The sequence below is a fragment of the Harmonia axyridis genome, chromosome X (assembly GCF_914767665.1).
Source record: "Harmonia axyridis chromosome X, icHarAxyr1.1, whole genome shotgun sequence".
In the NCBI taxonomy this organism is placed as follows: Eukaryota; Metazoa; Arthropoda; class Insecta; order Coleoptera; family Coccinellidae; genus Harmonia; species Harmonia axyridis.
In genome coordinates, this window is record NC_059508.1 from 8,406,711 (window position 1) to 8,432,198 (window position 25,488).

At 31.4% G+C, this 25,488-nt stretch overlaps 2 protein-coding genes across 7 annotated transcripts; one reads left to right on the plus strand and one right to left on the minus strand.

The window, feature by feature from the left end:
• The first annotated feature begins 82 nt into the window (after window positions 1–82).
• On the plus strand, window positions 83–14,086 carry LOC123686405 (galactosylgalactosylxylosylprotein 3-beta-glucuronosyltransferase P). 4 transcript variants are annotated; one of them, XM_045626498.1, is made up of 6 exons: window positions 83–201; window positions 4,325–4,543; window positions 6,486–6,705; window positions 8,169–8,329; window positions 9,981–10,271; window positions 13,456–14,086. In XM_045626498.1, the coding sequence occupies exons 2-6, from the start codon at window positions 4,349–4,351 to the stop codon at window positions 13,561–13,563; spliced, it is 975 nt and encodes a 324-aa protein (XP_045482454.1). In that variant the 5' UTR covers window positions 83–201; window positions 4,325–4,348; the 3' UTR covers window positions 13,564–14,086. The 4 variants fall into 4 exon arrangements, with proteins under 4 accessions (XP_045482454.1, XP_045482453.1, XP_045482455.1 ...); XM_045626497.1 differs by lacking the exon at window positions 83–201 and adding an exon at window positions 453–683; XM_045626499.1 differs by lacking the exon at window positions 83–201 and adding an exon at window positions 904–1,163.
• Window positions 14,087–14,388: 302 nt separating this feature from the next.
• Window positions 14,389–22,695, minus strand: LOC123686406 (regulator of G-protein signaling 7). Of its 3 annotated transcripts, XM_045626502.1 has the most exons (9): window positions 22,267–22,695; window positions 21,783–21,960; window positions 20,786–21,092; window positions 20,509–20,732; window positions 20,209–20,429; window positions 19,658–20,084; window positions 19,506–19,598; window positions 19,098–19,185; window positions 14,389–18,401 (listed from the first exon to the last, which is right to left on the minus strand). In XM_045626502.1, exons 2-8 carry the CDS (start codon window positions 21,927–21,929, stop codon window positions 19,144–19,146), a joined length of 1,461 nt encoding a protein of 486 aa, XP_045482458.1. In that variant the 5' UTR covers window positions 21,930–21,960; window positions 22,267–22,695; the 3' UTR covers window positions 14,389–18,401; window positions 19,098–19,143. The 3 variants fall into 3 exon arrangements, with proteins under 3 accessions (XP_045482458.1, XP_045482456.1, XP_045482457.1); XM_045626500.1 differs by lacking the exon at window positions 19,098–19,185; XM_045626501.1 differs by lacking the exons at window positions 19,098–19,185; window positions 21,783–21,960; window positions 22,267–22,695 and adding an exon at window positions 21,362–21,545.
• Between the last annotated feature and the right edge of the window lie 2,793 nt (window positions 22,696–25,488).

Consider the following 25,488-nt stretch of genomic DNA (forward strand, 5'->3'; position numbering starts at 1 on the left):
GACAAGGATAAAATTTTATCCGGTCTTATCCTTGTCACCTAAGGATATTATTATAATAATAGAGCACGTGTGGTGGCTTGCGATTCAATTTCAGTGAAAATCATTCGATAATATTCATGTTACCAATGTTCGCAACAATAGTCTAAGTTTTCAACTGGAAAAAAATTGTTGTAACAATCCGAATGTTTCGTATCAAGCAATGTAGGTGCCAATTTAAACTATCTGATTATTATAATATTAAGTGCTTTATTGCTAACTTTAGCACTTAGAGAAAAAAGTTTTTATGTCGAATTCTTCTGAAATATTCCCTAAATTGAAAATTTCATCGGATGATGTATTGAGGTAGGAAACTGCAAAATTATTGATTTCGTCGAAAACTGCCGCCCCCTACACAAGGAAAACTGTTTCTCAGACTGGTATAGGGTAAAAATGGGGTAGTGTGTTGGGCATTCGCTTAGTGATTACTTTGCAGAGTGGAAGCATTCCTGTTATTTAATGTGAGAAATGCAAAATAAAAGCCAATCAAAAGGCTGCGGTGCTTACAAAAACATATCTATGATGGACATCTGAGGAGAAGACTGTTGAAGAAAAACCCATATCAAAATTTTTATGCTAATAATGTTAAATTTCCGCAGATATAGTAGGTGCCAGAATGAAACATGTGTAAATTTCTTACATATCAGGTATGTCGATTCAATTCAAAATGTTTTATGGGACATATTCTAATTGAAATATCTGATAGGAGATCCGTTAGATTTAATGATTTTAGAATGGAACTTCGTTAAATCAATATAGTATCTGCGGCATACCTCTTACTCTAAACGAGATTAACCAATGCAGTCTCATGAATCAATTATTTCGGTACTCTTCTTCGGTTAGTCCGGATTATCAACTTAATCATTATCTAATGCAAACAAAATTAGGATTCAACTGTTCGAACAATGCATTTTACCATTATTTGTGACTTCAACCATAGTTATCTCTTCTGTCCTATCTGATTTTCGACTATCATAAATACAAGTATAACTCGAGTGAACAAGTCAATGTATTGACATATTGTACACAAATTGTTCATATTATATTAAATTTACATCGTCAAGTTCTATTGTTTATTACCAGTTTTTTTATGGAAATTTCATGCAAATGAAGAGGAATTCAAGTATGTAGGTATTATTTTTTACCATTTTATGTAATGACTAACAGATTATATGGTAAGCCATATGTTTTTAACCAACGCTTATTAAATTGACAAAACTCGAAATTATATATTCCATTTCATAACCGTCAAGAGAAGGAATTATCTCTAGGAAAATTCATGTATGAGACCTACTACTCTTTTTTTAATTTTATTTCCCATGGTATGACAGTAATTTTTCTCTCAAGCAGAAACTAAAATTGCCATCATTAAATTTAATGAAAACCCGGGTACCGATTCACGACAGAGATCAAATAAAACAATTTGGTTCCGAACTGTATACAATCAAATTAATTCGAGATATTCGCGACAAATGTGTTTTTCATTTTTTTTTAAACCACGATTTTTCAACTCAAGATGTGATTGGAGGAAATGAACAGGACAGAGGTAACTTTGAATGAACGTTTCTATTATATTTAACCAAGTATTTGAACAATTCTTTGAGAGAGATAAAAACAGGATAAAACGTAGTTTTTAATTCCAAAAATTCTCTCATAAAAGATAAACAATTACCGCAATATTATCCGAGAGTATTAGATATTTTATTGGTTTACCTACATCAAGCAATGCGCCTGTGTTTAAAGTATGATAATTTTATGTTTATCGGTTAGATAAGACAGGCTACACAAGAAAAAATATCACAGGTGATTCAGAAATTACCTCAAAATCGAATGAAATGCTCCGCGATATTAATTGTTTTGTTTTTATTCGAAACAACGTATTTCATACAATTGGGTTAACAAAATATTATTGCAGAAATAGAATACGATAGGAAATTCGTTACTTTTCTTCAATACATTCTAGCAATATTCTATTGAAAAACTTGGTTTCTAGTTGTGAATGACCAATAATTGTTCAATTTACAGACCTTTCTGTGAAGAACTAGTTCGATATGACAAGTAGGACATTCATGTTTGATTCCTCTCGGTAGTTGATTTTATAGAAAAATTTCTAGTTCTGGATTTATAATAAATTTTTCATTGAACCATTGATTATCAAGCGTCAATTGTACCATCCACACATCTTTCCGTGAAGGAATTGTGACTAAAAGTATGAATTTTACCGCCCAGACAGGTCCATTTTTTTGGAAGGGAACATTTGGAATTGAAAATTTGTGGATATACGATCAATCATTATCTTAAGCGAGGTAACAACCCTCACAAAAATCTAGAATGGCTATAGATAAAAGGTATCAAGCGACAAACGATTTTGAAATTTCAGCAATTATTTTTATGAATATGTTAAAAAAAAAACAGCTTGGTGTTCAGGAACTCTATCACATAATGCTCTTCAACCATAATTTCCAACGAGTTTCACACTGAAATGAACATCAGACAGACATTTTTCAGGATAGTCATAAAAATAATTCCAGAATCATTTAGTAATTTTCATTCGATATATTGATTTTAAGACTTGTATTGACTGTTTGTTTTCTCGGCCCAAAATTTCTTGTGACTAACAATGATGATTTCTACAAAAGGGCTCTCAAGGATATAGAGAAGGTTTTTTCTCTTTTTCCACAAGCAGCACTAAAAAAGTGTAAAATAATGTTCTCGAGATTTTTAAGGGGAGTTAAATTTTGAATTTTTTCCCAGTCTATTCCAATAATTTCAAGTCAAGAGGCTGAAACTCGAAAATATCATTCGAAAATTTTCGAAGAGATAAAAATGAGGAAGAGAAATCTAACGGTTCATTCACCATTTAGCCTTCTTAGTAATTTTGGGTAATCCAATAAACAAACTTTTCACGATAAATGCGTTTATTCTAAGTTTCTGAATAACCTTTTCACGTGGGTGTTTTGGTAGTATTTATATTTTTGAGATATAAAAAAGGAAATGCTAGTGCTTATCATTTATTGTATCGCTCTATGAACCAGTGTTTGTTGTAACATTGTTTCAGTGCGGTTAAAATATTTGGGCAAGAGTGTTGGATATGAATAGCTGGTAGTGAAGTTAATGATGTTAATTAGATGGATTACCAAAAATTATTTCTCATACCGTCGCTTGATGAGATTTCAAGCCTTATTGTGAGTACATATCCTGCAACTTCCAAAGAGGGTGTTTCAAATTAAATGGATTGAAGATTTATCAATTATTTCGATTGATCTTGAAATCTCTCTAAACTAATTAGAAGTTATCTCTTACTCCCTATTTTATTCACATATACGTATTTGAAATTTTTTTACATTGAATGTCCGAAAATATAAACAAACTTAATTCACAAAATAGCTCTATCAACTAGTCCATCATTTTCTTTAATCATTTTTTAAACGAAAGTACCTAAAATGAATAACGAACTGAGTGTTTCTCAATCCAAAGTAATAAAAGTTTTCTCATTATTCCAGTTCAAAATCGTGATGGATAATATATCGAACCTTAAAATTTTGGGTAGTTATAGCAAATTTCAGGGCCTCACTAATTATTTATCTTCGGTTCATTTCAACTTCATAATTTCTTAGTATCCTCAACGAAAAATCGAATAGTGGCTTCACTCATTTGAATATAAGATTGCAAAAATATACTATCACCAAGTATCTAGTCATGGTTTTCCTTTGAGCTGTGGTTACTAATTTCAAGGAAATCGAAATTAAATGACAGTTATTTTTTTAATTCCATATCTAAACCACAATTATTGTTTCGCTATTCAGTGGCTTCTTCAGTTTTCAATTGTTGAAAATGGAAAATCTGAAGACGCTATTGTGTAATTGTAATTTATACATTTGAAAAGTGTAATTACGGACTGTCTTTTAATTTAGATTTGAAACAAATTTCCATCAAACAATCTAATAACTTCAAGGAGTTTCAAGCAAGTTTGGGCAGTGATAGATTTGTGCTACTCTAAGCTAAGGGCCTAATCCATTAATTGATAATAGTGGAACCTAATCGATGAGTAGCTAATACTTCACAAAATTATCAATTTTTTTTTTTTTTTTATCTTAAACGGGTAGATTTGCAATAAGTCGCTAATGTAATATTTCTATCACTATCTTGACCTATATCTCAATTATTGGTTTATTACTTCTGATAATAAAACTTCGCAAAATTAATGGTTGAAATACGATAAAAATTCGAAACTAAACGTAAATTGACTACATTGAATCATCGACGTAATCCTAAATTTATTTTTCAGGAAAAGATAGTTTGTAGACGGAGAATGAGGTTACCTCTCACAATGTACCTCATAATATTTGTAAGTGCATCAGTAGTTTTTTACCAATATCATCTTTCAAAAGCATGGGTGATCTCGCATAATAATTCACAGCAGTTCAGGGATCTAAGTGCTAATCCCACAGAAAAAGGGAATAACTATACATATTACGCTTCCAAAAATGTAGGACAAGCTATTTCGGTGAGTACTTTCCATTTAAAAGTTGATTTTTGAAAATGTATTATGTATAATCAACAGTTTATAGTCATATAAAAAATGTAACTTCAAGTGAAGAGACATGTTGAATCGCCAGATCTTGGTGGCTGATTGAGACGATTGAAATCATTCGTATTCTGACCTTGAAGAATTTGAAAATCGAAATAAAAACTTCGCTAGTAGATGTCGGAAGATTTTCTTGGAATCACTAAAGTATTTGAAATTTGTTACAAAGTCTCATTGATCCTCCTACTTTCAGAATATGATCATGTAAAAGTGTGTTTGTATATTGTATATGATCATTCACTGCTTTTATTTTATCAGTTTCAAATAAAATTTCGATCTTATTTATATGACAACAGAATACAAGCTTGAAAATTCGTAAGTATATTGCTGAAAGTGATTATTTATGGGACAGAGGAACCCAAACGACTTAGGAGTACCTAATAAGATACAATTTGAAATCAACTAGGGATTCACGGCTTGACTCAAGCTCAAGCCAAGTAGCTTGAGCTTGACTGGAAATCGAGTCAAGTTTTTCAATGTTAAGTCAAGTATTTATTTATTAAGTAACATGACTTAACATTGAAAAACTACTACTTGACTTGGACTTGAGTTGATTTCAAGTCAAGCTCAAGCTACTTGGCTTGATTTTCACTGTCATAACAGTTACAACAGATCCAAGACAGAAAACTTGATAACAAAATAAACACTGATGATTATTTATTGATATTATTTTGAAAACTAGATACTAAACAGAATTGGAAAATTCCGGGCTCTGTAGCTGTGGTGGTTTTTCCCCTGACGTTTCACCTGCAAATGCTGTAGAACACTCTATCCCGTACCTATATTGTAATTCGACGACCTCTGAAAACGTCAGGTGAAATTTTTCAGCATTATAAAAACTACCTCCATTTCACAAGCAACATTTTTTGGGGGACTGATAGCAAATTAATTTCAATATAAACGTCAAAGCATGTTGAATAAATGGTGTTCAATGCGCTTTAAGGGATATAATTTCGTGTGAGAAATGAAAAATCATCAATATTTCGAAATGTATTTTTGTCCATTGATGCACTGCAGATGTTGGAACTAACAATTTATTCAGAACAGGGACATCAAGGTATTCGCCTTGCATGTATGGATATCATCAACGTGGTGTTTCTATGGGTAATCGATTACAATACGACAGGATCCTGTTATATCATGCTATACGTAGCAATTGCTAGATAATACCCCTTTACTGTACTTGATTGGAATTCGAAATCGTCGAATAGGAAACAAAATTGGGTCATTTCCAACCAACTATCACATTGAAAATATAAAGGAATTCATTTGGACATATCCATGCAGAAAATGTATTTTAATTAGAGTTAAAAAGGAGTCATATTTCACGACTGTTAATAATTAGTGCTTCCTCTATCCTATAAACATTTTGAGGAATATTATTTATAATTGTTAAATCCGTATTTTATGAATAACTTTAAAATTTCAGAGAAAAAGACTTTTTGTAGTAATGAGGATCACGTATAGAATAAAAAATTTTCCAAACAAATTTAATATAAATCAGTGGCGTAGCAACCTGGGCGAGAAGCTCAGGGTTGTGGGGCGCCCAGAAAAACTTCAATAGTAGAAGAGAAAAAACATATAATTTTTATAAAAAGTAGTATTACAGAGGGGGCGCCAAAATTTATTCTACTCCAGGGCGCCTCAATTTTAGCTACGCCGCTGATACAAACTTTATCATTTTCTGGTCACTTCCTCCCAATTATCATTTCCTTTTTCATGAAAATTTACGATTACTATAAAACAAAACAACGGTAGAAACATTGAACTCTATTCGTTATCGTAATTATTGTTCAAGGAATAACGAGAATTATAATTAAGAAATGAGGAACGAACTTATGCTGAACATTTTTTTTTGCAGTGCAACGATTTTCAAATAAGCAATCATCAGATACCTCCTTTATATATAATCACTCCAACGTATAGGAGACCAGAACAACTTGCAGAATTGACACGATTAGCTCATACTCTAATGCTCACACCAAACGTACACTGGTTAGTAATAGAAGACGCAGAACAAAAAACAGACTTAGTTACAGACCTCCTTGAGAGAACTGGCCTTAGCTATAACCATCTACTTGGTAAGAAAACGTTTATATTAGAAATTCCAAAAAAAAAAATGTCAACAAGAATGAATGCTCAAATCAATCAAGTTTAAACAAAATTCAAGTCCATCTTGGAAATAATATACCAAACGCTAAGAGTTTTGGTAGTGCCAAACATGTTTCATTTTAGCTAAAATTCAAATGTATAATTTTCAATTTCCATTTACGAAACGTTTCCGATAATTTTTGTTAAAAAAATTGAAGTTCAATCTTTTAGAGTCAAGTTGCTTCTTCTTGACTCTAAAAGATTGAACTTAATTTTCTTCTTGAAAATTATCTGAAACGTTTCGTAAATGTAAATTGAAAATTAAATATTGTTTGGGCATTGGAATCAGAACATCCAGCAATAGTTAGAGAATTTGTAATAATTTTGCTTTACATGTTTTTCAATCAAAGAAAGTATGTTATCTACAACACGCCCTCTTCAATTTTCGATAGAGATTCAACCCCTGAAAACTGCCGCACTTTTTGGACACACCCTGTAGAAAGAAAACTGATCGTACTCATGTCTAAAAATTTTCGAAATAACAACTTCATATTACTGAGTGTTCTGGTATGATTCAATATCACGTGATATTTCTTGGGTAGGTACCACATGCCAGAATCCCCCCCCCCTGAAAGTTTTAAATCCAAAATTAAAGGTTAGGTGAGCATAAACAGGGGTGTTCTTAAATTGGAGGTACAAAGGAAAATGAGAGATTCCTTGGATAATTTTAAGACAAAAGTCCTGTAAACATGGTCCCGCAAACGCTTTGTTCTCGAGACACAGGGTGTTTCTTGTAGTCCCACTTTTTTGTGATGATTATACCAGTTTATCGAATCTTTATTTATCTTCGCTACAGGTTGCGTTAATAAGTACCAAAACTCATAACTAATTTAGTCATCACAGCTCACTTACTGATGGATCTTTATAATTATTTGGATTTTCCTGAGGATTACCAGAGAATGTTTGAAATTTTGTTCTCGAAATCGGTTGCATAGATAAGACAAAACTACAAGAAATCAAAATGAGTAGTAAGTGCTAGACCAAAATTTATTCTTACATTTTTCTGAGCTCTCAGTGGTCCAACAAAAGAAAGCACTGGAGGAACAAAGGTGACACTGTTCCAAAAAAAATATCACCCTGTGGATTGGCATTCAAAATTAGTATATCCCATGATGAAAGCTTCAAATTGAAATATCTATAGGTACTAAATTAAAGTTGAAAATCTTGTGAAGGGAGGGTGCTATTAGAAAAAAACAAAATTTAATTTAGACCCTGTATCTTGAAATCAAAGCGTTTCCGGGCCTGTTTATGGGACTTTTTTTTTCTTAAAATAATCCGAGGATTCTGTAATTTTTTTGTACCTCCAGTTTAGGGACAGCCTGGTTTTAGAGCAAAAACGTAGGTCGAATTTAGTACTAACGAAGGATAGTCAGTGAATACACATTTTTTTTAGCACCAATGCCAGAAATATACAAAAAGAAGAAGAGAGGTCCAAAGCCCAGAGGTGTTTCTAACAGAAACAGGGGATTGGCTTGGATTCGAGAAAATGCTAAAGATGGTGTTTTTTACTTTGCAGACGATGACAATACATATGACCTCCAATTATTCAAAGAGGTAAGCACACAATCACTATACAGGGTGGCCATTTTTTCAATGGGATTGTATGGGTAACTTTTAAACCATAAGAGTTAGAAGGTCGGCCAAATGGAGAAAAAGTTGCATGCATGGAAGCATTATCAAGCAATTCAAACAGATCGAGATTATCAGGGCCGGTTATTGAGATATAAGATAAGTAAATTTTGTCATTTTGATTTTTCTTTTTTTCTCACTTCATTTCAAATATTATCAAAAAATGTTAGAGGAATTTTTTATTCGACAGTAAATTATCCTCAATTTGACGTAATCAGATTTCGTATCCAACGTTTCGTACTCTCTGGGCCACCCTCAACCTCATTTTTTTCAATACGGACCTGTATATTTTATGACACTTTTCGAAATAACTTTCAACGCTGAATTCAACGATATATCATACAATGTCATTCAAAGTTGATTTTCAGGTGATTTTGACCCTCATCCAAATTTCTTTGGGTCGGATCTGTATTACATTTAGGTACTTTTAGTTTAATTAACAACAAGCAATACATTTCGATGAGAAAATCAACTTACTCATTTTAAACTAAATGGAACATATCAGAATCAAATCAAGAAACAAGTAATAATTATTTACATATTTCAATTCATAATAATTAAACGAATTATCATTTAATGAAAGAAAAATCGAATGATTATTCGAAAGTAAATGAAAATGAATGAAGTAAGTGTTCGAAATGTCCACCATTTTGTAAAATGCACTTAACGGTTCTGGAACTCATACTTCTTATACATTTGCTTATTTCGTCTTCTTGAATACCTTTCAATACATTCTCAATCTTCTCGCGAGAAATCACTATTGTTGGATTTGTCATTTGTTCCAGAATCGAACTTTATTTTGATATCATTACGATATAAGTTTTGAAGGCTTGGTATTCAAATTTAAAATCATTGTATTCGCGTCTCTTGACTATTTTATAAACAGCAGTTTTTGATAAATTGCATTCACTACAGATCCGACCCAAAGAAATTTGGATAAGGGTCAAAATCACCTGAAAATCAACTTTGAATGACATTGTATGATATATCGTTGAATTCAGCGTTAAAAGTTATTTCGAAAAGTGTCATAAAATATACAGGTCCGTATTGAAAAAAATGAGGTTGAGGGTGGCCCAGAGAGCACGAAACGTTGGATACGAAATCTGATTACGTCAAATTGAGAACAATTTACTGTCGAATAAAAAATTTCGGTAACATTTTTTGATAATATTTGAAATAAAGTGGGAAAAAAAGAAAAATCAAAATGACAGAATTTACTTTTTTTATGATATCTCAATAACCGGCCCTGATAATCTCGATTTGTTTGAACTGCTTGATAATTCTTCTATGCATGCAACTTTTTCTCCATTTGACCGACCTTCTAACTCTTATGGTTTAAAAGTTACCAATACAATCCCATTGCAAAAGTGGCCACCCTGTATATAGATAAGTTTACATATATATGGTTTCAAGCGATAGAATGTAATGAAAATTGGATACTGAAATACTGAAAATAAAAATCGTTAAGTATTATAAAGGAAATATACGGTGAAAAAAATAATTTCTTGACGTTTTAACCATAGATATGTGCATTGATATGAATGAAATTTCAAATCTAATTTATTGATGTTTTTAGATTAGATATACGAAACAAGTTTCTATGTTTCCAGTGGGTCTAATTACAAAATTGGGAGTTAGTTCGCCAATTGTAAGAAACGGCAAATTTACGGGTTTTTATGATGGTTGGATGGCAGGAAGAAAGTTCCCTGTAGATATGGCAGGATTTGCCGTTTCTGTGCAGTTTTTATTAGAACGTCCCAAAGCCGAAATGCCTTTCAAACCTGGTTATGAAGAAGATGGTTTCTTGAAAAGTTTAAACCCGTTTGAACCTTATGAAATAGAACTAATGGCAGACAATTGTACGAAGGTAAGCTAGACTGAGTTGGAATAGGGTAAATGCATTGTTTAGCCGACCGGCACTGGTTCTCGACCATTCCGTGATTTGAGATAAAATAATAATAAAAATATATCATGTAGTGCAAAATATTTTCGCGGTACGTGTTCTCGACCATTCTACCCTTCCAAGATAGTTTGCATAGTAGTGGTATAGGTCAAAGTTTTCGCGGTAAAAATTAGTTTATAATCGTCTATCATAGAAAAGGGTTCTTTCTCGTCCTCTTTTAGCAAAGTGCTTTGTGATATGTGACCAGAAAATAGTAATTATTTCTTATTTTAAATGAATTATGTGTGTATATTTTGTTCCATATCAACTATAAGATATATTTTCGAGTGTATTTCAATCAAAAAGCAAATAAATGTATATTTTTTTTGTTCAATATTCGGCGGTCGCGAACTGGTATTGGAAAAATTGTATCTTTTATTTCTCGACCAAAGTGGTCGAGAACCAATATGTTACTTCAATAATTGTTTATTTCAACTGATATATTTCTGTTGGGTCATTTTCGTTTTTTTTTCGATACCTTGATTCATTTATATATCTACTTTCTGAATATTAGTTTGCTACCATAGAATTAACGTTGAAACACTTATTTTTACCCTTTATTTATTCGCGGTCGAGAACCAATTTGATTGTACTCAATTCTCGACCACTGGTGGTCGGTGTTTTATATTTTATTTACTCATTAGTTTCTAAATAGAGCAAAATAACCAAATAATGTTGTATGAGTTGCTATTTTGAAATATTTATAGAAAGTGGAAACTTTTGCAAAATAATTTTTTTTTAAGTTCCGAGTGTTTCTTACTTGGTTACCTCATCTGAAACCCATCTGAGTGATAGGTAGTGATGTCGATGGTACGGTACGAAAGTAAGAACTAATCACTCAGCTCGCTCTAAAGTTTTTTATAAAATTTTTAAGTGGAGCGGCCACTATTATTAGTGGTCGAAAACTAACACAAAAATGATCGAGAACTCTGCGGCGTGGTCGAGAACCGAAGGTCATTGAGATTTTCTATAAGTTTTCACATTTCAAAGGTTAAATGCGGAAAGAACGCTTAAAATTATATGACAAATCATTTAAAACTCGACAAAGAATCGATGAACACCAACACCATTAAAATTTGATAAGTTTATGTGTGAAAAAATCGTGCTCGAAATCGATGTTTCTGTTAACTGGTCGAGAACCCTAACTTTGGTACAGAGAAATGTTAATTTACTCAAACGAATGTTTTCAACGATACAAAATTATGCAGTTGTCAAAAACGAGGTTCCTTTGACGTCATTTTGTCCACTGATTTAATGAATCGATATCTGTTGATTATGTTTATACCGAAACAGAGCGTCCGTAATATAAAAACTCCTCCTCCATATAGTACACGAATGGATTGAATACTTCTTGGTACCTAAACCTGATGTTGAACAGGGCGTCCCAAATTCGATACTCACTGAATGCATCTCGAGAACTATAAGACTTAGAGAAAAAATCTTCAAAGACCCCCGCTCTCTATATTCGAAATGATATGATAGCAGAAAGTAGATCATAGATACCTTGATTCGTTCTCGAGTTACAGAGCGTTTCTGAAAAATTATTGTTTCTGTTCGAGATATTCGAAAAATTCTAAAACGTTTTTTTAGTAACTTTTATGGTCTATACTCATTACATATCACAGAAATTAATTACTGTTTGAGAGATATAGGGGAGAATTGGTGTTTTCTAAATAGGAAACCTCATATTTTTCCCGTTACCGGTTTTCCAAAAATGTCATCCATTTCAAAGACAATTACTGAGTTCTTCGACTTCATTCTTGAAATAGGACACCTTATATATATATATGAATATTTCTGTATTTTTATTTGTTTGCAGATTCAATTCATTCTGAGTCTATTGGTATGATTTTAATCAAGAATATGATGCAATTAAAGAAAACCAACTCTCCTCTCTATCTCTAAAACGGTAATTAATTCCTTTGAGATGTTATGAGGATCATACAATTACAAACCATAAAAAAATATTGAAAAAATCGTTTTTCTCTAACAGAAATCAAAATATAGAGAATTATATGAAACACCCTGTAACTCGAGAACGAAGCAAGATAGGTACAATGTATTAATTTATGATATATGTACATGTTATTATGTATTTCGAAGAAAGAAATCTGGGATCTTCGAAGATTTATTCTCTAACTCTTTTAGTTTTCGAGATGCTCCCAAAATGAGCTTCGAATTTGGGACACCCTGTACTTTGAGCTCTCGATTGATATATAGTTTTTTATAGCTATAGCTATAGGAAACGTAGACAAAATGAACGTAGAATTAAAACAAATATTTCTGAATATACAATAATTTACAGATGTTCCATTTGAAATTAGCAAGTTGGCCTCGCTTTGACTGGAGATATTAAAAGCGACTTACTCTATAAAAAATTCGAAATCAGTAATCCAACAGACAAAATTTCAAGCGGGGGGAACACTTTACGAACTACGAAATACAACTAGGCAACCATAAATGATAGAGAAAATAAATTTGATGTGTATAAAGATATTTTTACACAACGGTACTATTGAAAGAGTAGCGACATCTAACTTCGGGTACTTATATAATCAATGAAAAGCCAAAGTATAGAAGGAATCTCCAGGATATTTCGATTATATGAACAAATTAGATCTTTCTGAAGTAAATTTCCGCTATCATTTAGGAATAGAAATCCATACAGAAATTACCTTTGTTTGTCTATGAGTAAATCTATAAAGTATTTACACAATGGTACCACTGACTGTGACTTGATAAAACAATCAAGTCACCGAGTTCTACTGAATGGTTAGTGACATCTAGTTTCGAGTAGCCATCATATCATCTAAGAAGAACAACGGTATAGAAGAAATCCCCGTGATATTAAAATTTTTCTGACAAAATTTGTAGTTTGACTAATCCGTTTCAAAATAAGGCCTTTGTTACCTCTACCGCTTATTTAAGTCACATACGAAGGAAAATCAAAAAAGGAGGAGACTATCAGAGAAAAACCTAGAGAAAATACCGAATTCAAAGTAGTTTAAATATTACATTTTTAAGAGAGCTAAACCAATCATATCTCTGCAGAACTATATACTAATAGATGATAATTATATATTAATTTGATAATGAATCCTTTTTTTAGGTGTGGGTATGGCACACGCAAGCTAAGAGAAATGAACCATCACAGCCATTAGATTTTGCCAAATACAACAACACAAACCTAGTTTTGCTCAAACATATCCTTGTATAGCATATCTTGATCACTCGTAATGGACATTGAAAGGTGAAGCAAATCTACATGTGGAAGAACTTCTGTTTATTTTGCAACATGAAATTCTTCAGTGAACAAAACAAAGAACAAGATCGACCTACAACAAAAAGGCTTCACCTAGTCGCATTTTTTCGAGAATGTTTAATTCCTAATTTCCATCTATTGACTTCTCTAGTGATAAGAGAATAAGAGATTAGTATTGTAGTAACATTCGGCGTTGATCGCCAACTCGATTAATAAAAATAACCCTATTGTACAAAAAATATTTTGGGATATTGTAGCTTCTCAATTTCTGTTTGAATTTAAAAGTAAATAGCTTTTAACTTGATAATTGTGATACTTTTTTATACAAAAAAATTGTTTTCGCTTGAAAGTTTGTTTTATGACAAACCTTTGGAGGACAGGGGCTGTGGAAGATTTTTTTACATTACACCTTAGAATAAAGTAACGAAACACAATCATAAAGTAGGGTCTTTACGAAAATTAAAAAACAATAGTAAAATCTGTGTTTTTTTTTTAACCATATTCACAAAATAATAGATATATTGAATATCTTCGAGATAATCAAAATATTGTATGACTACAGCAGATCAAATACATAATGAATTAGATAATTTGATATGATATATCAAAAATTTCTTGTAAACAAATTCACTTCGAAAAACAATTAACAGAGTAATCAATCGATTTATTATGATTAATTATTTCATTCTCGGTAATTTTTTTGATTTTGGATGTTTTAAAGGGGATTTAGGATAGTTTGGGATAGAAAATTTCATGAAGGTGATTCGAACAGAAATATAATTCCACATGAATAACTTTATTCTTATTAGGATTTGGTATTGAATAATTCTCTAAAATAGACAAAATCTACTTTAAATATCAATATCTCTCAATTCCAAACATAACTTCTAAGCAATGAATGATTGCAATTTTTTGACATAATGATAAATTACTTTGAATTTGCAATCAAGAGGAAAATAAATATATGAATACCATTTTGTTGCAATTCTCTTTCTACTATTGAAATTTCAGTGTACTATTCACTAATCATCTTCAGTGTCCAAATATGTATAAATTCAATGCGAATTTATTCAACTTTGGAGAAGAAAATGATCTATTATCATTTTCAAAGCACATACAGAAAAACTATTGATTATTGTTGTTTCATCAGTCACATTGTTTTACACAAGCTATAATAAAGCTTCCACATGAAACGAATTAACAAATGATGAAAAAAAATATATATCCGGCATCTGAATATTAATGAATCGCTTATGGTAGAACAACCAACTAACAGTTCATTGTACAATGTTTCAAACAAATTTTGTGCTCACTTACACTATTGCCAGGAATATTTGTGAGCTATGTGAAAAGTTGCAATTCCTTTTTATAGCAGAGTTTTATACCCTCTTGCCTAAAAATGTTTTAAGCATACATCAATTCTAATTATTTCATAATTTGAATGTGTTTTCTCATTTATCAAATCTTTTTCTCTTCTCAGTCATTAATTTCGTCTTCATGAACTGATATGTTTCATTATTAATTGAATAGACCAAGTTTTGACAAAATGCCAAAGAAAGATATGTGTTTTCTGTTATTCGAAAACAATTTTTATGGTCCATACAGAAACTATTTCAATTATTTCGCAACAGAAAGGATGTTTCATCAATAATTATACATGCTTTCAATGAGAATCAGAACGATTTGAATAATATTAATCAGCGTTGAAAATTGTCCCAAGTCTATACAGGGAATTTTTTGCATTTCATTAAAAATTTCAACCGATATAACCCTTGAATTCTTCCATAGATTTTCATATGAATTTGAAGAATTACTTCAGTAGCACAGGTGTGGCACTATTGATAATAGGTTTATTTGTAGTGATCAATGTAGTTCATGAGCGTTTATGTATTTTTGAAAATATTGAGGTATAGATGTAACATGTAACAACAAAATTATGATTTTCTTAGTCCGGTCCTGCGATACTGATTATTGACTAGAACTGAAATTGGTGATTGTCCTACACTTATTCCTTGAAAAATCCCAAAAAATCTATGAAAGCATTCAAGAGGTGGGAAGTTTTTCATAAAATGCCTATATGTAGGTACCATGTATCTCATAAATGAATAGACTATGGCCAGTTGCACCATTTGCCAAAACATTGATTGAAAATTAAACATTGATTGATGTTTAAATTTTAATCAGTGTTTAGGCAAATGATGCAACTGGCCATTAGGACTTACACATTCTCCTGCATTTCCATTCAAAGCATGTAAACACCCTGTATATAAATCAGCCAATAATTTAAGATTTCTGGGACCAAAAAAATGAAAAACTAGCATATAAAAATATTAATAAAATTATTGAAATCGGTGAAATGACTTGTTTTCTGCAGACTTAGGTATAGAAAGAATCCTAGCCTTTAACAGCAACATTATTTGAATTATTGCTCATCGTTTAACTAACAAATTTAATTAAAACCTAGGAATCCTCTAGTAAGGGTGATCTTACTATTTATCTCCATTTATAAAAAGCTTATTTAAACCTATCTAATTGGAAGAGACCCGCATTTTTCAAAGGTATGAAACTTTAATAGTAGTAGAATAATAAAAAAACAGACCCAAAATAATATAGAAGGAACTATCAATTATTTAAAAAATAATTCTTTTCAGTAAATAAAAAAGGAACTTCAAGATACGAGTGACGAATTTTATCAGCGCTATAAAATAATTTGTTTCAATTATAACAATTTCGAATGTTTAAACTTTGTCTTTCAATTTGTGCCCAAATTATTTCGCAATAATCATTCAATAAATTTCTGAGCGCCTCAAGTGTGATACAATTCCATAATTTTTACGATACATAACACATATGTTTTAGACTATTTTACAACTATAGGATATACCAACACGCTATTTTTCTAGAAACGAATAATAAAGAATTTATTAACGTATCCTAAGTGAAAGACTTGAGTTGTTAATCAATATTTCGGTATTTTAACATTATCCAAATACCAGAATGCGAGAGAAGGCAATTTCCTTATCAATTATTTCTACTTTTCAAGTTTTAACACTTACACTAATTCATCTATTCAACCAGTAATCTGGAAAGCTTACTATTTGAAATATCAAAATTGATTGATAAGAAAATTACTTCACATTCTGATATAAACGTTTCACTAGTTGAAATTTCAAATACACTATGGCAGTATTCAATTCCAAAATTCGAAAATTAGATTATATTTTCATGATTAATCATTTGATTACAATAAACTTCATCGAAAATGTATAACTTTGCAAGTTGAATGTATAAGGTTTTTAGTTTCTTTTTGAGACAAGAGAACAACTCGCTTCTTTAGAAAATCAATACAATCATGAAAATATACCATAATCTTATGAAAATAAAAGAAAACTTGTATATAGCGTTTTTAAATAATCGAGGATAAAATGAACTTCTAAAATGAAGCCAACAATACTTAGATATACCCTCATCATATTTGGCAAATAAATAATTTTAAAGCTTTCAAACAATATCACTTCAGTTCACAATGGCATTAAATATACAGACCAGTCCAAGAGAAATTTAATATGGAGGTTTTAAATAATAACACTGTAGATATAAAAACTTCAATTCATTATTACTGCTTCAGAACCCCAATTGAAAATTCTTTGGGAACTGCTAAAAGGTAATGGCAGTATTTTCCAACTAAATAAATATTTTTATTCTGTGCAACCCTTCTAGATGGATATAAAAAAAACTTCATTCATCCAAACACTGGTATCAATCCACCATCACACAGAATTTGTGATTATTTAAGTGATATTGGAATTAGCATTACAAAATGTTTGTAAGCATCATAAATTTTGAAAAAAATAAATTATTACTAGCTAAATGAAAACACAAATGTTTCCTTGAGAAGCATACTGCATATGCAACTCACACTACTAATGTTCAAGTACTTTTCAATTTAAATAAAATATATAAATATGAAATACCTTCCTGAAATTAAAATGACCAAATTAATTGTATTTATATCTACAAAATTATGGACCTCCGAGTACAATTTTATTTGGAACAATCTGGTTATATTTGTAGTCAAGATTAAAAAATGTGCAGCTTTAGATTTCAACAAATAAAATATAAATAGAAAAAAGTAGATACGGATGAATGCCTTTCATCAAATATTGGTGGATTAAGGTGATTTTATTTGTAATTCAAATATTTTTCCTCAGCTTTAAACATCAATGATTTCAATAAAGTTTCATTTTGTTTAAAAAAAAATTGAAGTAACACTCATGTAAACAAATAACAACACTTCATTGCTACTAAAAGGTAGAATCTTCACTCTCAACATATATAGTGACAATAATTAACATTTACTATTGTACAATATATAATAATACTTTATAACATTTTTCAATTCATATAATTTCACTAATTCAAAATGCAAAAGTTGTTTTTGATTTTCTCAATTTGAAATATAATTGTATGCACCTGATATATTTCAATCAAGTTTCTAAAATACTAGATAATGAACACATCCTTACGTATTTCATGAGGAATGAAAAAGATCAAGTCACTATAGATGTTGTTAATCCACTAAATGAATTGTACATTGATGTGTGTTGTGATGAAAATCAAAATCATGTAAAACAGCGACACATTTCCATATTTGTATTGTCGAATTTTAAACTTACCTCTTAACAGATAAGTTACAACAAAGAATTACATTCTATATCAGGTCAGTCCAACTAGGTGATGTTATCTTTTCGTGCTGTGAAAGACACTATTGAACGAATCCCTTTCACAGATGTCTGAAAGAAAGGCGGATTTCTAATATTTCCAATTATTTAAGTATACCAGTACATTTAGTTATAGAAAAAATCGATTAGTTCAAAAACAATAACAATAATAATTTATTCCAACTTGATTTGATTACAGCATTATGATCATAGTCAATTAAAGCATTACGTTAATGAATATTAGGTCGACATCTTTCAAGTAAAACAACACTGTAAATTTTACTATATGGTTTATTATTTCCTCTGTTGATGCAATATATTTCAACACTTGTAAACATCTTAGGACTTGTAATTTGTTTAGAAATCTGAATGAAAATTTTAAAAATCTGAAACTATAAGAACCGAGACTTTGCAGGAAATAATATGTTCAGTTACAGCCTGGCAAAACATCTTTTCAATTTAACCACTATGTGCTGCCATATTTTTGAGAAATAATTTTTTTTTGTCCGATTTCTCCCCTCAAAAATTCATGTATTGTATACTTGAGACAAAAGGATCAATGAGATATTCCACAACATAATCTCTGAAAATTTTAGGAGAGGGGTACTAAAATTATATTTTTCCTCAATGGAAAGGTTTATTATTGGAAATAATAAACCAAAAATAAGAAGAAACCACAAAAAGAGTAGAATATTTTGTAATAAGTAAGAGGACAAGCTTGTTTAGTTCATGGTAGTAGAAATACTTCAAGCTAGAATTCCAACTTACTCTAATGGCATTTCCTATGTTGAGCTAAAAAGTAATCTTCACATGATCACTGAGGAAGCCACAAGCATTGCAGAACCCACTTGTCCGCCTAAAAACAGTTACCTTTCAACCCTCAACAAATTTGGGGAAGATGCACCATTCAAACATGCTGGGACGGATATACGTTGACCAATTAGCATCCAAATCGTTCAAAGAGATATTTAATACACCACAGACTCCAAAAAATGTAATTACTGGACAATTGAGAAGTATATAAAGGTTCGGGCAGAGAAAAATACATTCATGCCACATTAAGATTGACCAATGAAATGGAATAATCAGTAAATAAGGTTATGTTCTTGAAGTCATTCGAAAATATACACCATCAGAAGATTTCACACGTACTCATTTTATAAAAATATTACTTACTTTTTTCTTGGAACCATTCAAGAAATCCTTATACATCTCTGAACGAAGGTATCTTGAATAACTATCACTTTTCATCAAGTGATAAACGTGTGCCTGAAATATATTTCAAGTTAGTTTGGTCTTGAAAGAATCCTTACGAAGAATTTTCTTACAGCAGAGCAGTCAAAGCTCCATCTGTCCAAATTCTCCATATTTTTCTTTGTAACCTCATAAGACTGACAGTCAACATTTATTGGACAACTAGCGTCTGGTGCTAGAAACTCCGCCCATATTTCATTAACCTTAGTCTGAACCTCACTTTGAGGCAATGATTTCAGTTCTTGGACTGCCTCCCAAAATTTTAGATTTTCCCCGCTGAATTCTTTATCAAGAAATTTGATGAAATGTTCACGACCTATAGGATCTTGCAGGAGTTCTTTCAAACTGAAGGCCCATCGTTTAACCCTGCGAGCTGATATGTCTTTTGCAATTTTTTCCTGTTCCCAAAGCTCGGGATTATCACTGACCCAAGGATTTTGATACTCAGGAGCTACGAAGAAGCAGTCATACTCCAAATATTGTTCAAAGTAGGCGATCAAACTGGAAAAAAAGAATTGCAACGTTATTTTATATTGGTAAAAAATAAACCATATAAGTTGCACTGAACAGAAGACATGCTAATTATTCAAGAAACACCTTGTTCTAATTATAATGTACTACTTACGATTCTGCTGCTTTAGAGACTTTGATATTACGCCTGTCAAGTCTGGCTCTCAGTAATTCAACTTGTTTCTTCAAAATGTCTACAGATGCCGAACTTTCAATACCCGAAGTAGATGGTAACATTTTTCGAGAATCTACTGTCATACTCTTGACACCATGAATAGGTTTGTTCATTTGGCATGCTTTCTTTATATCAATCTCTGTTGTATTCACACAACCTGGCTGTAAATAAAATACAAGGTATAACATGACAGAATCAGTGCAAAAACAATCAAAGAGGAAAATGCCTTTTTATACTAACCATGGGCCTATGAACATCCCAGAAGGCTCTTTCTTGACTGTCCAGAACCTTCCTTTCCAACTTGTCCCGCTTTTTATCTACTTTACTTTGAGCTTCAGCTTGCATGAATATAAATTCCCATTTCCTCGAAAACATTTTCTGAAGCCTAGCTAAATTTTCAGCCTCATAATCTGCTAATTCCAAACGGGTCTTATTTTGCATTGTTCTCTTACAGAGATATACAGCTGTAAGATAAACTAAACAATTTCACAACCATAACAAAAGTGGACAAACTTACCGTAATCTGTATTTTCTGGTTCCCAACAATTCGATGGCCAGAAGTATGGCGTTTGAAACCTGTAGAAGGTGTTATCATTTTTAACAGTCAACATGTGATCATCAATGGGAAAGAAATATCCATGAGCAGCCATCAAATGTGCTAAATGAAGTGCCTCCTGTTGGTCCTCAACATCCAAATTTTTCATCATCCACATAACCAGATCGGAACCAGTAAAAACTGACGGAATTTTAGACATGAAACTTTTGACAGTTTTCACCGGAACACCAGTGTTCTCATCTTGCATTTTCTCAACAATTTTTTCCATCTGAAAAATAGAAATAATCACAGAAAGAAGAATTTTAAACAAGAAGTCATAAAAAAAAGAAAATGCACCACATAATTATCATTGTGTTTGGACAAGAATAATTATTTCAACATTCTGCTAGTTATTAATTATATTATCATTGATATTAGCTCCTCTGAATCAAGTAAATATTTCCAAAACCTCTAAGTCGACATAATTTCCAGTAGTAGGTACTTAGACTTATCAAATAACAGCAAAGAAGAGACTATTCTAGAATATGTTTCTCATACCTTCTTAAAAGTGCCAAGTAGAGCGTTTCGAAAAATCATATGATGCAATAAATCATCTTTTTCCCTACAACTATCAACTTCACCACTCCAAGATTTGCGTCTATTTTTCTTTCTTGTTAGAGTACTTAATTTCCACATTTTGTGAGAAATCAAAAGCTATTTCACGTTCTATGTTCACAATAATCAATCAAAAATTAAAATTGGAGTTTTTGTTTCTATATACAGTCATTTCAGGTGAGACTGAATTATCAGCTCATTAAGTCAAGGTATTTATGTTACGCATGTTCCAGATTTCACACGAAAGCTATTGATAGGAATTCTTATTGAAAATAATCATATATGAGTCACTCATTTTCAATAAATTAGTCATTTAGTTCATTATTGAATACGAAACAGATTGTTGTAGTAATTGAATACATACTTTTCGATATAGAAGTAAATTGGGGGAATCGTCTGTGGTAGATGGATGAGGTAAAGCTTCTTCATCAATACTGGTTCCCATACATGATCCATTATTTGATTCAGGTTTGCGCTTTGCAGCGGCTTTCTCAGAATTCATGGTGACCATATCACAGGTCTAAAAAGGCATATATCCTTTCCTGATACAGAAAAAAATATTGTCAACAAATTACATATAAGCTGGCAATCAAAAAGACTGATAGTTTGAAACAGAATTAAACAGAACATAAATTCTGAAAAAACCTTAAAGATTCATAGGAATCCAATTCAATCTCATTCAACAGAAAACTGCTGATTAAGGGTTAATTCATATAAGAATCAAAAATATGTTAAGTATGTAAACAAACACAATACATGTATAGCTTGCAGAAGGAAAATGAAGAATATAACATAAAATTGACTATGTTGAAGCCTACTAGAAAGATTTATGAATATTAATAACTCACATCACTACAAGGATACAACCATTTAAATCCAAAAGAGAGTTCCTGCATTTTTAATTAGAAGTGAATGAATGGAATTTATGGTACAGTGTCACTGGGGTACATCTTCAATACAACGTCGTAAAATATTCTCAAATGTGTATACTTTGTTAATATCACCTGTAGATTATTTAATTGCTAATATCAATATCTTTTTTAAACGAGCACCATTCAGAACATCTTTAATGGAAGTTCACAAAAGACTGTTGTGCATTTGTTTTCATTTCGTGACTGTCTTTGGTCGAACGAAATTCATGTCCTACTTATCACCAAAGAAGAAAATTTAACAGAGAGCAACGAAAATTCAATTCATATGCATTATCAATAATAATATCCACGAAAATTAAATGTACATTGATAATAATTGAAGGCTAGGACTATCCAACTACAATATTCTGCGCATAAACATCCAATAAAATAAGAAAGAAAAGAACAGAAGTCTTGGGACAAATTAATCAATATTCTCGTGAAGAACTTCTTCCGAAGGAAAGAGGGCGCAACACGTATCGAGGAAGTATTCTAGCGATAGATTTTTCCCAAAACACACTTGGCTCAAAAATGAAACTTGAATTTTCCTTAAAGACCGACAGGTGGCTTATAGCGTTGGTTTATTAAAGATTGATTTGATACTTCAATCAACGGTCATAGCCAATTTCAGGAAAAATTCCCAATATTCACTCTTAAAGGAACTCTAACTAAATAACATACCAACTGCATAAATATAGTAAATGAAATCTTTACCATCCATAATTGATCCTCATAGAGGAATACTATCTAAAATTGTTCGTTGAATAAAAAGAAAAATTCATAGCTCTAAACTTAACAGTTATAAAATTCAAAATTAATCGCAATACATAGTGTGTTTCTGAGATTCAACAAAACATTCTTCAATATCCACTATCTTTTACACATATTTTATTGAAGAAAAGCTGTATTACAACAACGTATTTTGGCCATTTTGGGTATTATGCGGAAATAGTTCAAGTGTCAGTAAATTTTTATGTAAAATTATGGTTTTTACTGAACTTTTGATATCTTTTTGAGCGCTCATTCACCGAACAAATCGATGTATTATTTCGGCAGAATGTCTGTAATTTTCGAATTTTAAGCCGGGAAATGGCCTCAAAACGACTTGCTGATAAAAAATCCGTTCTCAAGTTCAAATATATCCGGCCGTCCGTCCGTAAGTATGACAACTCTCGAGCTGAAGATCCTTAAAACATGAAATTTGGAAGGCAGGTTCGAATGCCTTGTGAATCCGTAAATTGGGCCGTTTGAAAATCGTTTTTCTGTTGATTTGAAAACTGCAGATTTGATCGAGATGAAAATTTGCATTTGTATATTAAATAACAATTTCGAATTTCCTGTGAAATTTTATACTTATCGAGTAACCAGAACCAAAGAGGAATATTAAAAAAATCATTAAACCCATCATGATTTCCGTGACCACAAAATCAATGTGGAGTTGAAATTTTGAGCGTAGATATAAAATAATAATTATAATAATGATAGATATAAAATGATAATTTCAAGCTGGCCCAGGGCCGTCGCTATGGGGTAGGCAGGAAGGCATTAAAGCTAGAGCAACAAAAACTCCATGTGTAGAAGTTCAAAGTAGGTGCACACTGCTGTTTTTAACTGGAGTATAATGCACAATGATACATTATACTCTTACTTAAACACTTAAACTAATGACATTAAACTCTATAATTTTTTGAAGCATTTGTTCGGCACTGGCATTTATTAACAGATTTTACCAAAATGATACCAAAATAGTTCTGTGAATAAGGACGAGAAAGGAATGATGAGAACCAGAGAGTAATCCTTAGGATTTTTTCTTTTATAAAAAGCCACTCAATAATATACAGGATTTAAAAATTTGTTACTTCACGTCTGTCCATTCCTCTAATTTTTCCTTTCTCTTTCCACTGTATAATATTTTTAATCGACTTCAAATTCAATTAAATTTCTTAGATAATATTGATCGAAATTCGAAAAATATAGGTACATATAATCTATTAAGGATTGTATTTTATTTATACATTACACAAAACATCCATTTAGAATCTAGGGTGTTCCAAATGAAAGTGCGAGATTCCTTGGATGCTTTTAGGAAAAAATTATCCTACAAACATGGGCCCGCAAACGCTTTGTTTCCGAGATACAGGGTGTCCCTTGTAGACCTTCTTTTCATACGATTATACGAGTTTATCGAATGTTCAGGAATCATTGTTACCAGATCGGCAAAATGAACACCAAAACTAATAATTAATTCATTCATCACAGCTTACTAAGTGGATTTTTATGTCAATTTGGAATTTCCTGAGAATTTCGATATAAGTGTTCAATTTTTCTTTTCGAAATCGGTAACATATACGATAAAACAATGAGGAACAAAAAATTTCAGTATCAACAAAGTTTTTTGTTCTATTTTTCAAACTACCAGAGGTCGACCAAAAAAATTTCTGGAGCACTGCTCCAGAAAAATATCACCTTGTAGATTTGCATTTGAATTTGCAATATCACGTGATGAAAACTCTAATTTGTGGTATCTAGGCTAAATTTCAGTTATTATATTCTGAAGAGCAAATGCTATCGAAAAAAAACTCGAAAAAAATCCAAATTTAACTCCCTGTATCTCGAAAAAACAAAGCTTCTGTGGGACCATGCATATGGGGCTTTTTCTCTTAAAGTTATCTGAGGAATCTCTCATTTTTGTTTGTACCTCCAATTTTGAAACACCATATATAAGAGTTTCATGGAGTTTGTTCATAATTGAAGACTTTAAAGAACATTTTTGCGTTATCAATTATTTCGAGAAGAAAAAAATTAGGTGCCTACTCGAATCGAATAAGAAATAAAAGACTAAATATCACCCAAGATTGCCTGTAATGTAATCTGATAAATATACACGTACCTATGGAATAATGGTGACAGATAATATAAGTAAATGTAATTTGGAGAATTTACATTCTAAACATTACTGTGGGTGGTCTTCCTTCGGTGCTATCCGGCAGAGATACGATTGTTCATCAGGGGTGTGCCAGGCTCAACGGTTTGAAGAACAGAATTAGGATTTCACACTTCTAATTTGGTGCAATGGAACAGTCTTCGAGTCATGAACGATGTAAATACGAAGATAATCTATTTCAATTTTGTTCTCAAGAAATTAACATTTCATTTCAT

Excerpts from the sequence above, each read along its gene's own strand:
- LOC123686406 (XM_045626500.1), bottom strand. The coding sequence starts at position 21,929 with ATGGTCACCATGAATTCTGAGAAAGCCGCTGCAAAGCGCAAACCTGAA. Across the intron at positions 21,093-21,782 it reads ATTTACTTCTATATCGAAAA|ATGGAAAAAATTGTTGAGAA; the intron begins GTATGTATTCAA and ends TCTATTTTTCAG. Across the intron at positions 18,402-19,505 it reads TGAATGGTTCCAAGAAAAAA|ACATCTGTGAAAGGGATTCG; the intron begins GTAAGTAATATT and ends CCTTTCTTTCAG.
- LOC123686405 (XM_045626496.1), top strand. The coding sequence starts at position 3,165 with ATGGATTACCAAAAATTATTTCTCATACCGTCGCTTGATGAGATTTCA. Across the intron at positions 4,544-6,485 it reads ATGTAGGACAAGCTATTTCG|TGCAACGATTTTCAAATAAG; the intron begins GTGAGTACTTTC and ends TTTTTTTTGCAG. Across the intron at positions 8,330-9,980 it reads ACCTCCAATTATTCAAAGAG|ATTAGATATACGAAACAAGT; the intron begins GTAAGCACACAA and ends TGATGTTTTTAG.